This window comes from Camelus bactrianus, chromosome 2 (assembly GCF_048773025.1).
Source record: "Camelus bactrianus isolate YW-2024 breed Bactrian camel chromosome 2, ASM4877302v1, whole genome shotgun sequence".
NCBI lineage: Eukaryota > Metazoa > Chordata > Mammalia > Artiodactyla > Camelidae > Camelus > Camelus bactrianus.
The window spans coordinates 50,598,126-50,612,858 of NC_133540.1; the positions used below are offsets into that span (position 1 = coordinate 50,598,126).

A 14,733-nucleotide genomic window follows, 5' to 3' on the forward strand; every position below is an offset into this window, starting at 1 on the left:
AAAAGCCATGTGAGGGCTGAGGAGGGATTGTACCAGCAAGGAAGCCTCCTCGGGGGGTATTTAAGCAAAGCTGGGCAGAACATTTGGGAGAAGAGTTGAAAAGAGGATTACTGCTTGGAGTGAGAACTTGGACTTCAGTCTCTGCCAACTTTTTATATTCTCTGTGCATAGTATTTTCTTCTAGTTCAGAATAATTAATTTGGCAGTGATGAGAAGAATGGGTTCAAGAGCAGAGATGTCAGACCCGGGCTCACATATACTAATGGTAAAGGGACCAGACAGAGAGTAGAAACATTTTAAAATATGGACAATGCATTTGAATATTTTTTTAAATTATGTAAATCAAACGAAGCATGGTTGCAGGCCAAATCTGGCCCAAGGGCCTCCAGTTTGGTACCTTTCATTAGAGAAAGTGAAATCATTTAAGAGGGTAAAGGTCTTATCTGGACAGGAAGTCAAGGAGAATAAAAGATAAAAGAAGAAATCTGTGTGTCTTTGGTGGCAATTATTCCTTTGTTATGATTTGACAAGAAACCAAAAGGGAAGAAAGAATCAAAGACTACTCTGTGGTTTAGACCCCAAGACTTTGCTTTTCCTCAAGCAAGGGTAACATTGGTTTTTTTTCTGCCTATTATCAATGGCCAGATACTTACTTGTCCTCCCATTGTCCTGTTATGCATATTTACACATAATTTAGAAACTTGGAATCCACTTAGGGAAAGAAAATACTAGTCAATGCAACCTTTCTCAATTATTTTGTATCTATAATGTAATTATAGTCGTAACGCTTTTGAACAGAGGCTCAGAATTAATTAACTGTGATAATTACAAAGACACAGGTAAAGCTTTTATTCTTTTTGCCGTATAACTTGTCCTGTTTCCTTGCTGCAGGTGCCTTCATTTGCAAGATGGTGCCGTTTGTCCAGTCCACTGCTATCGTGACAGAAATACTCACAATGACCTGCATTGCTGTGGAAAGACACCAGGGACTTGTACATCCTTTTAAAATGAAGTGGCAATACACCAACCAAAGGGCTTTCACAATGCTAGGTGAGGGCATGCCGGTGGCAGTAGTTAATGCCATTCTTCACTACAGAACAAAGAGAATTTCTTCAAAGCGATTCATAAACCAGTGGAGTAAGCCCTCATCTATCTTGTAGACATTGGAGTGTAATTTCAGGGTTTCAGTTCTGTCCACATTTTCTGCCACCCCCCGCCCCACCTTCAGGCCTACCCTAGCACTGAAAATCTCTCTGCTCAGATTTACTTCTTGAGTTACATTATAACCACTTAAGCTATACTCTCACCTGATCTAAGATAATCTATCGGTGGCATTGCCGTATTAACATTCATTAGGTTAGCGCTCTGTCATCCTGAGGTTAGAGCCTCTGAGCCAAGGCGCCCTTGTGGAGGCAGGTAGATTTTGACAGAGGCCAGGAAAGTTGTCTTTAGAAAAACGGAGAACAGGGGTGCTGCCTAGAGGTGGCCCCGGTGGTGTGCGTGCAACAGTAGACGGCCGCAGGGCTCATGCGAACACTGGGCGCTGAGTGCTGGAGGTGCCTGACAACGACAAATTCCGTCCCTGCCCTTATTTTGCTTCAGGCATTTCTGAAGCCTCAGCTTGCTGTAACCATTCCCGAGTCAGCAAGTCATGATGAGCACGTGCCTCCTGATGAATGTAAACCTAAAGCAATGTCCTAAAGCCTAGCACAGGAAAATGGAGGAATTTCTCTGATGATTGTAGTCAAGCCATTTGAAACCCTAAAGTGCTTCTCCATGATTTGAATGTATTACAGCTGAATAACCAGAAGTTAAGGAGCAACTAATGCAATAATCAAAGAGAGCAATTTTTTACTAATATCTCACTTGAGAGAAGTGATTAAACAGTTATTTCTACTGTAAAAATTTAGCTAGCATGGGGTGGTAGAATTACAGAAAGAACTCCTGAAGGCTTTGCAACACCGAACTCATTTTAAATAGCTAAACCAATACGGAAAAAAATCACTGGCTTCAATTATTTTCAGATTTATGTCACATCCTTCCTACAAAGAATTCAAAGACTTCTTGGCTTTTAATAATTGACATCCTTCCACCATCAGAACATCTGAAAACAGCATGTGGGTGTGGAAAGAGAGTTAGAGAAGGAATACATGGAGGAGGGGAGTTATTCAAAAAGGAAAGAGAAGGAGAGGGAATTTCAGCATCCAAAAGCAAAGTTGGTAACAGGCAGCTAAGGGAGTGCCTCCTCAAAAATGTCGTAGGAGACAGAAAGGCTTTTAAATCAAGCAGCGTCTTCTCCCTTAGAGGCTTTCCTGCGGTGTCGTGCGACAGCTCCCTCTCCCTGTTACACTGGGAACCAGTGTCTATCATGCCCAGTACCTCCTTCTAGCTGAGACTTGCTGGCTCCCAGGCCCCAGCCAGCAGAGGTATGCTAGACACTCTTGCCCAGACGTGCTCACAGATTCTACCAGTTATGTTCATATGTTCATAGAGCCCTAGCCCTTCTGCCCCTGAGCAGACAGTGGATTCAAGGACATTGGCAATGAGCCAAGCCAGCTAGACTCAATTCCTCCAGAACTTCTACTAAATATTGGAAAAATGATTGAACATAAGGTAACATAATAAAATAATGACTGGACTAGAAAAGAATAGATGTGTGTAGCAATGAGGAGAGAGAGAGGGACAGGGACAGAGACATTGATTTGTAAGCCTTACAACTATCTTGAATCATTGATTCATAATGACCTTCTATAGGCGGTGTCAGTTCATATGTTTCTTTATAACAAACATCAATTATGGATTAAGTGGGCCTCAGTTCCTTGAAACTCAAGGCAATACAGTGTTTTCTTAAGGATTCCACTCAGTATAGAATGAACAAGCATAGCTTGAGCTGGGAAATTTTTGTTTTAAATCAGTGTTGGGGAGGAGATCAAGACGGTGGAGTAGAAGAACGTGGAGCTCACCTCCCCCCACAAAAATACACCTACATGTGGAGCAGTTCTCACAGAATACCGACTAAAAGCTGGCAGGAGGTATCCTATCCAACCAAATCGGCAAGAAAGATCCCACATAACCAAGTAGGGTGAAAGGAGAGGGGAAAAAAGGAGTAGGGATGAGACCTGTGCCCCGGAAGCAAGCTGTGAAAGAGGAAAAGTTCCCTTGCCCTGGGAACCCCCTTCACCCCCTGCGAGGTCTGCAGGGCAGATAGGGAGCTGGAGTGGCCTGGAGTTTGTTCAAGAGGAGTGTGCAGAGCTGGCGTGCTGCCAGGCGGGGAAGCGAGGGACCAGCACAGAGAACTGCCACAGCGCCGCACTACGCAGCCTGAGATGTGCACCTGCTGGTGTGTGCACTGGCTAAATCACAGACGAGGGCACAAAACAAGCCTCAATAAATTTCAGAGATAGAAATTATTTCAAGCATCTTTTCTGACCACAACAGTATGGAACTGGAAATCAACCATGAGAGAAAAAAAATAATTACATGGAGACAAAAATCAACGTTGGAGCTCTTGGTTCTGGCCTTGTCCTAGTCCAATGAGATTCTCTTTTGTTCTTTGCTGAGGATGTATCATTAAAGCAGTTCCCTCAACTAACTCATATGGAGGACAGAGCATTTGGAAAAAGCGCCCTGGTTTCTGATGTTACAAGTGTTTGTTTTGTAAATAAGAATATGATGTTCATATAATTATACTGAAGATAAATGTACTTTCAATTTTAAGAAGAAATTATAGAAGGTGCATATATCATGTTTAAGTTATTCTTCCATTCAACAAATAGTAGATACTTGAGCAGCACCTGCTGAGGGCCAGGAATTTCCCTTGGGAGTTTATTTGGAGAAATTCGATAAGTAAGTAAGTAAGTCAGTAAACGGCATTGCCCTTGCTCAGAGGAAGTTGTTAGAAAGCAGTAGGACAACAAGGGTGCCGCTCTGCGGGGCACATAGAGACAACAGGGAATTAGTGGTCAGTTCTATCTGGAAATGGTTGTAGCCGTCAAAGGTTTCCAAGAGAAGATGACTTGTAAGTCAAGTCCTAGAAAATGAGTCCCCAGATAGAGAGGGGAGTAGGGTGCCAGTCCAGAGTGACAGCATTGAGACATGGAGCAGCACAATGCATTCTGGGAAGTGGGAACTGAAGCCAGCTCTGTAAATTCCTCAGTGCAGGACTCGGGTGTAAAGAACGGGAACAGAAATGTCAGCGGAGACAGGGAAGCATGCGGGACTGCAGAGAACCTCAGGGAGCATTTTAAGGGATTTGGGTTTTATCCTTTAGGCATGTTTTACACATTTGAAACCCACTTCAGGAAGACTATTCCAGCAGCACTTTTAAGGGTGGTGAAAGAGTGGAAGTGAGAACATGTAAGGAGACCACTGCAGTGCTCCAGGGTGGAGTAAGCGAGGAATATAAGGGATCTTTATGGTTAGAGAACTGAGCACATGTGTACTTTGCTTTGCTGAGTTGCAGTCTGACTATTTTTAATGTTTTTACAGGTGTGGTCTGGCTGGTGGCAGTCATCGTGGGTTCGCCCATGTGGTACGTGCAGCGACTTGAGGTAGATTCGGGGCTGGGACTGGTAATTATACTCTTGAAATGCTCTCCCCCCAGCTTAATTATAGCTATTCTCCCTCCTGCAAGAGCATTGCAGCCAGTTTCTATGATCTCAGTTATTTCACTGGAGGTTTTTCAAGTGGAATAAATAACTTGCTTTAAGATTTTTTTTTCTGCTTTGCCTAGCTCTTCCTTGAGCTTATGTTGCTAAGACATTAATGCTTAAAATGGAATGTTCCAGGGTCACTTTCTACCTTTCCCCGCCAGCTGAACATGCCTTTCCTAGTGTTCTTCAGTGCCTTGTTATGTTTTAAAAGTTCGATGGTTGCCCTAGAGTTTTCTTTGAAGTCACATAATTTCGTAACCAACTATCTACTTAGTTGATTTGCCTTCATAAGCCCTTTCTCACCTGCCTGCTAGTCATTGACAAATTGAAATTTGAAGTGAAACATGTGAGCGCATCATCCCATCCCACTCTCCCCTTCATCAGCCTCCAGTGGTGATTCACAGTGAAGGAAGCACTGTGTTGGTTTTGGTGACCCACTGTCTCCATTAAAGCACAGTTAAATGCCTCGTGCATGGGAGGTCCAGCACAGACAGTAGTCTTACCCTCTAAGGTGATTTTTAAAACTACATGTCTTTTGTACCTTTTTAAATTGACGTAGGCAAATGTGAAACTTTTCTGGGTGCTCGGTGCCCACCAGCAAGGATATCAGACAAGCTCTCAGGCAAGGGTATGTTTAGAAAGCAGCTTGATTTGAGTTTAGTGCAACTCATACATTGAATAAGCTGGGCTCCACAGGTAAGAGCAGAGGTCTGTCTCTTGCCGCCTATAAGAACGCAATCTGACGACTTCCCAGTCCTCTGCTGAAGTGCCCTGGATGAAACCTTGAGTGGGCCCTATGCCTTTTCCAGTCAGTCAGATAATAAAATTCTTCTGGTCATTTTTGGCCACAAGAACAGTGACAAGACGAGTCATGGAACAGCATTAATTCCTTTATCAAAATGTGCAGTCCAGTGGCACAATCAATCATGAGAGTCCACATTCTCAATCAACTTAAAACATTTTCGTGTGAGCCATTTTTCGGCTAGAATCCTAAAATATGGAGAAAGGATATGGTTCTCTTCTTCTCTGTTTCCTTAACCTTGAGTTCTCTTTCTCCCCCCATTCAGCTGGCCGCCTCTGGCTCCCTGGGAACTGGAGAGGAGAGGCGGGGGAGAGAAAGGGCAGCCGTCCTCTGGTAGCGATGCACTCTGCACGTGACTGTTCCCCATGATTCAGTCTTTCCTTCTTGGGTTTCTCACAATAACACCACTGAAGCTTCTGACTGCTACTCCCTTCTCTAGCCGGCTGCTCTCAAAGACCTTTCAGCTGCCACACACAACGGCCCGTGGCCTGCCCCTTTCTGAGGCTGCCTTTACCCTTAGCAGGAAATCCATACCAATGGAGCCCTTTCATAAGTGACCCCATCCAATTCCCCTTGTGGGGTCCATTTCTGGCCCATAGAACACAAGGAGACTTGTCCATTTTTAAAATAGAATTATTTTATCATCTGCCCTAAATATATTTCATTTAACTCATTCAGTTTATAGAAAATGCATATAATCTAATTGGCAAAGCCAGCCCTCTCTGGCAGACAGATCAGCCAAATCAGATTTTCTTCCTGTCCAGAAAAAGTATGATTTCATTTCACAGATTAAATAAGTGTATTAATATGCATTCCCACTGCCACCTTCTCGCTCCTAAATTCTATTATTGGGGGTGTGAGCACGCACAGAGCCTTAATTCCTCAGCTGGATGCGTGAAGCGCCACCGACTCCACCATTTCCACCGATGTTCTCTATGCTTCGCTCTCGCTGGGCTCTCTCTCAGGAGGGAAGCATTCGATGACTTTCAGGGGATGGAAGCAAAGAGGTGGCTAAGTTAAAGCCGTCATCACTTCTACCCCTTCACTGTATGGAAAATGCGAATTCACAACATCTCATTACCTGTCAAAACATCTTTGTTCTAATGCCAACCTTTACCCTGAATAGAAATACATTTAATACAGGGAAAAGCATAAAGCCTCTTCATGGATTAATGGCGCCTCGATCAGAGTGGTTTCAGTGACCTCAGTAGTTTGAACCTCCTCTTTCCTTGGTGCCCCATAATGAGATGAGAGACATAAGGTGTGAAAATTGAACAAAAGGTGATTACGAAAGAGGAACTGAAAATGTAGACCCAGCATGACACTTCAACCTCAGGCATCCTTTTAGGCAGTGGAATTTTCAAGAAGTGTATGTTTGGAAATAGAAGATCTGAAATTGATTCCCATGAACCCATCTGAGTGTGCCCTCAGAAGGTTCTTTGCTTGTCCCCATTGTGTACCCGCTTGGAGACTGTCAGTCTAGCTTGTGCTGGAGGACGTGTCAGAACCGTGCCCACATCTTTGTTGGCCCTTGTGGGCTCTGCCTACATGGAGTCAGAATGAGTTTCACCTTCACATCCTCTTTCCAGGGAGTCTGGATCATAAAATTATTATTCAATAAGTGTTTTCATTCCTAGTTGTATTTGAAAAATAACACCTGGACTGAACTTGAATTTTCACACTTTTGGTGAACGTACCAGAAAGCTTCTTTTCCCTCATTCAGTTGACTGTGAAGATTAGTGATAAAATTTGCTGGGAATGGAGGCAGAAATATGTCTGAAGGTTTTTAAGCATTCTTCAGCAGGAAAGCTGCAAAGTGACTCAGATGATAACAGTTTTGATAAATTCTCTAACTTTAATTCCTATTATTGAGATAAACTTTTGAATATACTCTAAGTGTTTAGTTTGTCTCTTATTCACATTTTTATTACTATTCATATTGTTATCAATAATTTTAAAAACTCATCAGATCAGTCTGTAAGAAATAGTATTAGTAAATAGAAATTGCCTTTCTGTAAAATATATATCTCAGAGGCTTATGATTGGATCTGCATATTTATAGAATGGTGATAGTTTGAATCCCAATTTCTTATTCATCTCAGAATCTAAAAGCTACCAGCTGCCTCTCTAAAATCTTTGAGAGTAGTGTGATTGTTGCAATCTGAAATAGCAGTAACCAAATACAGACCATCAGTACTTACTCAGTTGGAAAAAGTCTGATGTCTTGTCAAAATTTGTCTCTTCAACAGTTGAGGGAGCAAAATAATGTAACATTATTGTACATTAGTACAATTAATGTAACATTGTACATTAATGTAGCTGGCACGCAGTACAGAATTTTTTTTCATACGTACATACTTTGGTCATTGTAGTGTTCTTTCATGCAGTTGAAAACTTACGACTATCAACCATCTTGTAAAAAGCTGAGAAAGATAAAAAAAAAAAAAAAAAAAAAGAAGAGGCTATGGACCTCCATTACATTTAAAATGGAAAATGTGAAACTTAAGAATTTAAGCAGTGATGTGGAAAAACCATACTTCACAACAAAAGAAAATCAAAATATTATCTCGTCTGAAATATGTACACGTGATAAATATGTGAGGGTCTGAAAAATGCTGCATTGTAATACTACTTGGCTGCTTTGGGTTCTTTTGCTGCTAACTCTGGCTCTTCTAACTGAACTACACTTATTTTGAAGATTAAGTATGACTTCTTATATGAAAAAGAACACGTCTGCTGCTTGGAAGAGTGGGCCAGCCCTGTGCACCAGAAAATCTACACCACCTTCATCCTTGTCATCCTCTTCCTCCTGCCTCTTATGGTGATGCTTATCCTGTACAGTAAGATCGGTTATGAACTTTGGATAAAGAAAAGAGTAGGGGATGGCTCAGTGCTCCGAACTATTCATGGAAAAGAAATGTCAAAAATAGCCAGGTCCGTTTAATGAAATATTCACCTCTGTTTAAAATATTTTTAATTAGTTGTGCTGGAAGGGACAGTTGCTTGCAATGTCAGAATTTCTGAGTAATGCAGTGGAAGCATCACTTGTAATTCATGCTTAGCACTTGAGCTGACTTTGAAGTTTTGAGATTTTATGTATGGCAGGAAGAAAGAGCAAGGTCACCAGTTCCTAAATCAAAAGGGAAGCCACTGTTACAAATAAAAACTTATTTGGAATTTTAAAAATTGCCATATTTTCACCTCTGTGTCAATACAACATGGTAGGAATTGCTGTGGAGCTCTCCTCTCTCTTCCACTCACCAGCTACGTGATGTCGATAAATCTGCTTACTTACTTCCTCCCATGTCCCCTGCTTTCTCATGTAGACCAGGAAGCAAAAAATATCCATCCTTACTTCCTCCCACCCAAGGATGGTACTAAAAAACATGAGATGATATGTAGGAAACTCCTTTGGAAATGAGAGAGTATGTTATTTATTTTAAATTATTATTATTATATATATGTATGTGTATATATATATATAAATCTAAGGCTTTATTTTCTGATCATATTGATTAATAGAAATTTTTAAACGCAATTTAAAAATCCTAAAATTTACTTCTATGATATCTGTCGGCTTTATGGTTTATTTTATCATCTACACTGAATGGCTATTAAAAATGAACAAAATCTTGCAAGGAGTTCTAGTGGTTTGATGAAATTCACCATTTCTTCAGGTGTGCGGCGGCCTCTAGTGCCCAGTTTATATAAAGCGCTCCTCTCTCGATGCGCAGGGTGCTGGACTCTTCAGCACTTGGGACTTCTTGCTGATTTAGTGCTCCCTCTTCCTCGGAACTACCATGGACTACCATGTAGAGATAATAAATAACAAGTATGACTATAAACTTGGAAATGGGTCTCTTGCAGACATTAATCTCTATTACAGGACTAATGGAGAAAACTAGTTTGGATCCCTGGTTAATCATAGGAATTAACTATATAGTGGAGGGTTTCATTTTAATTCTATCCTAAGGGCGTCCCATATTTTTCTAACATAAGCATGAGTCCTGTTCAATATAAAAGGAATAAGAGCTTGGGCACTGAAGTTAGACTGCTGAAGTTTAAATACAAACTAGCCTTTCTAGTTTAAATCCTCTTCTAGCCATCTGACTTTGTGAGTCACTTGACCTTCTCTGTGCCCCAGTTTCTGCGTCTGTCAAATGGCTTGTTGGGAAGACTAATGACATGGTCCATGCCAAGCATCTAGTATAGTCCTAGACTTGTAATGAGCATGTATCTTACGGATGTTCATAATATGAAAAATACAGGAATGAAAGTAATAGCAATGGGAGAAGATGAGAGACCACTCACAATGAACCTATTGTGAGCTTCATTAATATTTGAAAAATTATCATCGAGAAGTCTCAAACTGTATTTAATAGCTTTGCTTTCAACTTGACCCATCTGCCAAGGAGAAGTTAACCAACACAGTGTATCCTTGTGGGTCCAGGAAGAAGAAGCGAGCTGTTGTTATGATGGTGACCGTGGTGGCTCTCTTTGCTGTGTGCTGGGCACCTTTCCATGTGGTTCACATGATGATTGAATACAGTGAGTGCTTGTCATTCTCATTTGATGGAAATTCTAGTTTGTTTCCTGCTAGAACAGGCAGTGAATCATTAATATTTGTTGCCATTCACTTGGGTAATCAAATATCAGACATTGAATAGGTTTCGTTCGTGTTTTCAAGATTCCCAGATCATTATGCAGTATAGAATTACGGATGCATATGACCAAAGCTTTAATAATTACAAAAAATAAAGCAAAGCTATTTTACAAAAACACAAAGAAAATAAAGAAATTCTTCTCTCACGCTAGGCTTTCTGTTTTCCCTAAGCCATTGGGAAAGGTGTGACATCCTATAAGTGCTCTCTATTTAGAACCTCACTTGAACCACGTGAATTTAATAAAACCCAGGATTTCAGCTAGACCCTTAATGTATTCTCTCCGATAATCTGAGACTTAACATGGTTCTCGGGTGATTGTGTTTCTATAACCCAGTGGATATTTGAAGGGTAACTGCTGCTTCCAGATGAAGCTTGAAATCAAGTTGAAATGCAATAAATCCTCTAATATGTGCTGGGCACTGGGCTGTGCGTGTAATCCTAGACTCTCTAAGAGTGAAGACTCATCACAAAGGTGTTTTTCTTCAGACATCAGATGGCTCACTCCAAAATGGTCTGGAGAATTTTTCACACTTATAACCACTTGTAAAAGTGTACATGTTTGGTAAAGACAGAAGATAAACAGAAACATTATTTTATGGTCATTAAAACAAATATGCGTTCTAAAGTATTACATTTTATTACAGGCAATTTTGAAAAGGAGTATGACGACGTCACCATCAAGATAATTTTTGCGATAGTGCAGATAATTGGGTTTTCCAATTCCATCTGTAATCCAATTGTTTATGCCTTTATGAATGAAAACTTCAAAAAGAATTTTTTATCTGCAGTTTGCTATTGCTTAGTGAAGGAAACCTTCTCTCCAGCACGAAGGCATGGAAATTCAGGAATCACTATGATGCAAAAGAAAGCAAAGTTTCCCCGGAAAGAGAACTTAGTTGAGGAGACCAAAGGAGAAGCGTTCAGTGATGGCAACATTGAAGTCAAGTTGTGTGAACAACCCGAGGAGAAAAAACATCTCAAAAGCCATCTTGCGCTCTTCAATTCTGAACTTTCTGAGAATTCTGCTTTAGGCAGTGGGCATTGATTACAGCAATGTCTTTATAATGGATGCCATTCATAGCTTTATCTGAAGAGAAAAGTATTTGAGCAAAGGTCAAAGATTTGTTCTTTATTCTTTGAATGATGAAAAGAAGGAAATTTTGTCATTTTTCATAAAAATATGACATTATACATGAAACACAATTTTGGAAAATTAGTATACCATCCTTGTAGATTATAAAAGTGGATTCAAAAAAAAAATCTTGTACAGAAATAAATGTCCTTGCCTAGCAGTTTTCCCCTCACGCAGTCAATGTTGTGTCTTTTTTTTTATTGCTAAATTGGATGAGAAGAATAGCAATGATATCTTTTTTTCTTTCGTAAGTTTAATAGTGGAACACTATAATGTAATTTTTAGTGCACCATTGAAGCTTGGTGATGCAGTCTTTTGCGAATGAGGTCTATTTAGTAATCATAAAGTTGAAGTAGATAGAGAAGCAGTGAAATAACAGATGGGTGAGATTTAGAGGCAGATGCAGCTTCTTAGAGTCCTACCAAGTTGCCATTGCTGCGATGACCGGCATGTCCCTTAACCTCCTGAAGCCTCTCTTCCAAAACTAGGATGTTACCTCCTCTACATCACGGAATTGTGGCTGGAGCAACATGAGACAAGAGCATTAAAGCACCTGGTACTCCACAGCTCCCCAAGTTCTGGAGCATTATTGCAGCTCTTCGTGCCCCTGGCCCCCTCTTTCTGTCCCCTTTTCCTTCCTGAGACTCGCCCTCAACCCAGTCCAACTTTTCACTCTTGCCTGTTTTATAACTAGTTTCTCTACTCAAAAGAAGAATGTTTCTGAGCTCCTCATTTATAAGTTGACCATAATAAATTGAGGCCAATCTAACTATATCAAATATTACTATTTTTAAACTTTTTACAAATTTTTCATGAGAGGGATGAAAGATGTTTTGTCATGTGAAAGGGCTTTTAGGTGTAGTTAGTGGATGGGAGAGAGAATCAATGCCAAGCCCGTGAAATTTTGCTGTGCTTAAGACTGACCCCCAATAAAGCTGGGTTGGAAGAACAAGAGTTTCCCACCCATGTTCATACCTAATTCTCCCTCAAACTGAACTCCTCCCTTCAGTCTTTTCCTGTTCCTCCCAAGTGTCATGGGTCCAGTGGCCACCCTCATGGTGCCCTGTTGCTTCCCCTTCAATATCTACGACTCCCGAAGTCCGGTTGTCACAGCCTCATGGCCAAAGTGTTTCTTCTGCCTCCAGTTTTCCAGCCCTTGTTCTTCCAGCCAGGTACTCGAAAGGAAGAGAAGCACAAGAGTTCTCAGGGAATTTCACCTGTAAAGCTTTCAGGCTTGGGAACCAGAGAACTCAGGCCGTTGGGATCTCAAGATACAGACGTTTAATTTTATATGTGTGTTCATGTAAGCATAGATTTAAAAAAATGAAACAGTCTGTGGTATTAGGAAAAAATGTCACTATGACAACCAGAAATTAACAAAGTCAAGAGAGGAAAACTGATGATTTGGTTTGTGTCAAATTGGACTCATCACGGGTTATTTACGTACGTTGTCCTCTTGTTGTGCTGAACTACCCTGCAGCAAAACGATGATTATCATTATATCATTAAACCTTTAAAAACGAATCGGATTCACCGATTTTGATTATCCTCATTTAATCAGCAAATATCCATATGACTCTTTTTCAATTTTATGTAAACATGCTCCAAATTTGACAATAAAAAACGGATAAATCAACACTATTACTGACCATTTAATTATTAAAGTTTAAAAAAATTCTTAAACATTGCAGAACTCAATCTAAAACATATATATATTAGATAATAATTTTAAAATTTATTGTAAAATTTTTAGACAGCCTGTGAAAACTCTTTTCTTTTTTTCTTTTTTTGGTTTCCATTGCATTAATGCTGTTTCAGAAACAAAAATAGTTAAAACACACTTTCTTTTGTTCTTTAAAAATATACAATTCTTTTGCTCTGTTATAAAACTTTGGAAGATAAATATGGTTTAATCCATTACTGAGAAACTCCTACTATTAGCCAAAGGAACTCTGAGTCCAGTTTGGACGCCAAGTTCTGATGATGGTGTGCACAGTTTATGAAGTCCACCGAGAGCTCACCTTGGATTTGCCAAAGGAGCCCTGGTTATGGCCTTTCTTTCTCTTTTCCCTGACTTCACAGTCCCGAGTCTCTTAAACCCGTTCATCCTCCACCCAGGGATCTGCTCGTTCCCCCTTTTTCCCTCTGCCCTAGGCTGTCACTCATTTTACTCCATCTGGTTTTCCCATAGAAGAAAATATTTATACCCAGGATTATGCAAGGTAAAGAGAGACACTAAAAGGAGGAAACTTAAAAGGAAGAAATGATAAAATGAATTCCACCAAAGAAAAAAAAAGACTTCTGCATAAATGTTCACAACAGCTTAACTCAAAGTAACCAAAAACCAGAAACAACCCAAGTGTTTATCAACTAGCGAATGAGTAAACAAACTGTAGTAAAGCTGTCCAATTGACTATAACTCAGCAAGAAAAAGAAATAAACTATTAATACGTGCAACAACAAGAATCAATTTCAAAAATATGCTGGGTGAAAGAAGCCACGCCAAAAAGAACATATACCCTATGATTCCATTTATAAGAAATGCCAGAAAAGACAAAACCAAAGGGATAGAAAATAAGCAAGTAGTTGCTAGGGACTAGCTAAATTTAGGCAATTGAATACAAGAGGCATGAGAGACTTTTTTGATGATAGAAATGTTTCATTTCTTGATTCTGGTCATGGTTACTTGACTTTATACATTTGCCAAAGTTTGCTGAATTGTATACTTTAAAAGGATGAATTCATTGTATGAAAATTATACTTCAATTAAAAAAACACCCAAGGGAATTTCATTTTGCGATATAGAAATGCCTGGTCCTTATATTGGTTCCTTGACTTGTAGCATAAGATCCATTATAGTAAGAAAAGCCTATGGAAGCTTTTGAGACCCCTCCACTCCATCCTAGTAGCCAAGAGAATAAATCAAAAACAATATTGCTTCCCAAGGTGAACATCAAAGATCAGTGCCACTCTCAAAGATTTAAATGACGCAGCATAGATACCCATCATATATATCCCCATTTAATTCACTAGTCAGACCCCTGCAGAATCGAGATGGATCATAGTGAATGACAGTGGGCTGGCACAGACTTAGGTCATCTCCAAGTGCTGCTGCTGCGCGGGATGTGGTACCTTTGCTAGAGCAGATTGTCATAGCCTCCGGTACGTCGCATGCACTATGCGGCAAGCAAATGCATTGTTTTCAGTGACCGCTTAAAAGGAGAATCAGCAACAGTTTACATTCACATGAGAAAGACAGCAGGATACATCCCACTGTTTTAACCAAGATTATGTTAATTTGCCTGTTACTTCACCATGTAGTCCAAAGGAACATAAACAATCTGGAGAGTTCACAGCAGAACATTTTGGTCCACTATATTTATCACACTATGTTACTTAGATCCGATAAGCAAAAAAAAAAACACAAAATGTCAAGGACTCTGCTTCCGTAATCACATGTGCTCCAGAGGATGAGAAACAAGA

General features: G+C 40.1%; 1 protein-coding gene across 1 annotated transcript in view; it reads left to right on the top strand.

Annotated features, from left to right (window-relative positions):
- Positions 1–14,403, top strand: part of QRFPR (pyroglutamylated RFamide peptide receptor) — a 43,427-nt gene extending 29,024 nt beyond the window's left edge. The window contains exons 2-6 of the mRNA XM_010952592.3: positions 892–1,050; positions 4,489–4,550; positions 8,153–8,388; positions 9,905–10,002; positions 10,763–14,403. Of these exons, the coding sequence (XP_010950894.1) occupies positions 892–1,050; positions 4,489–4,550; positions 8,153–8,388; positions 9,905–10,002; positions 10,763–11,163 (956 nt within the window). The 3' untranslated portion in view covers positions 11,164–14,403. The remainder of the gene's footprint in view (positions 1–891; positions 1,051–4,488; positions 4,551–8,152; positions 8,389–9,904; positions 10,003–10,762) is intronic.
- Positions 14,404–14,733: the final 330 nt, after the last annotated feature.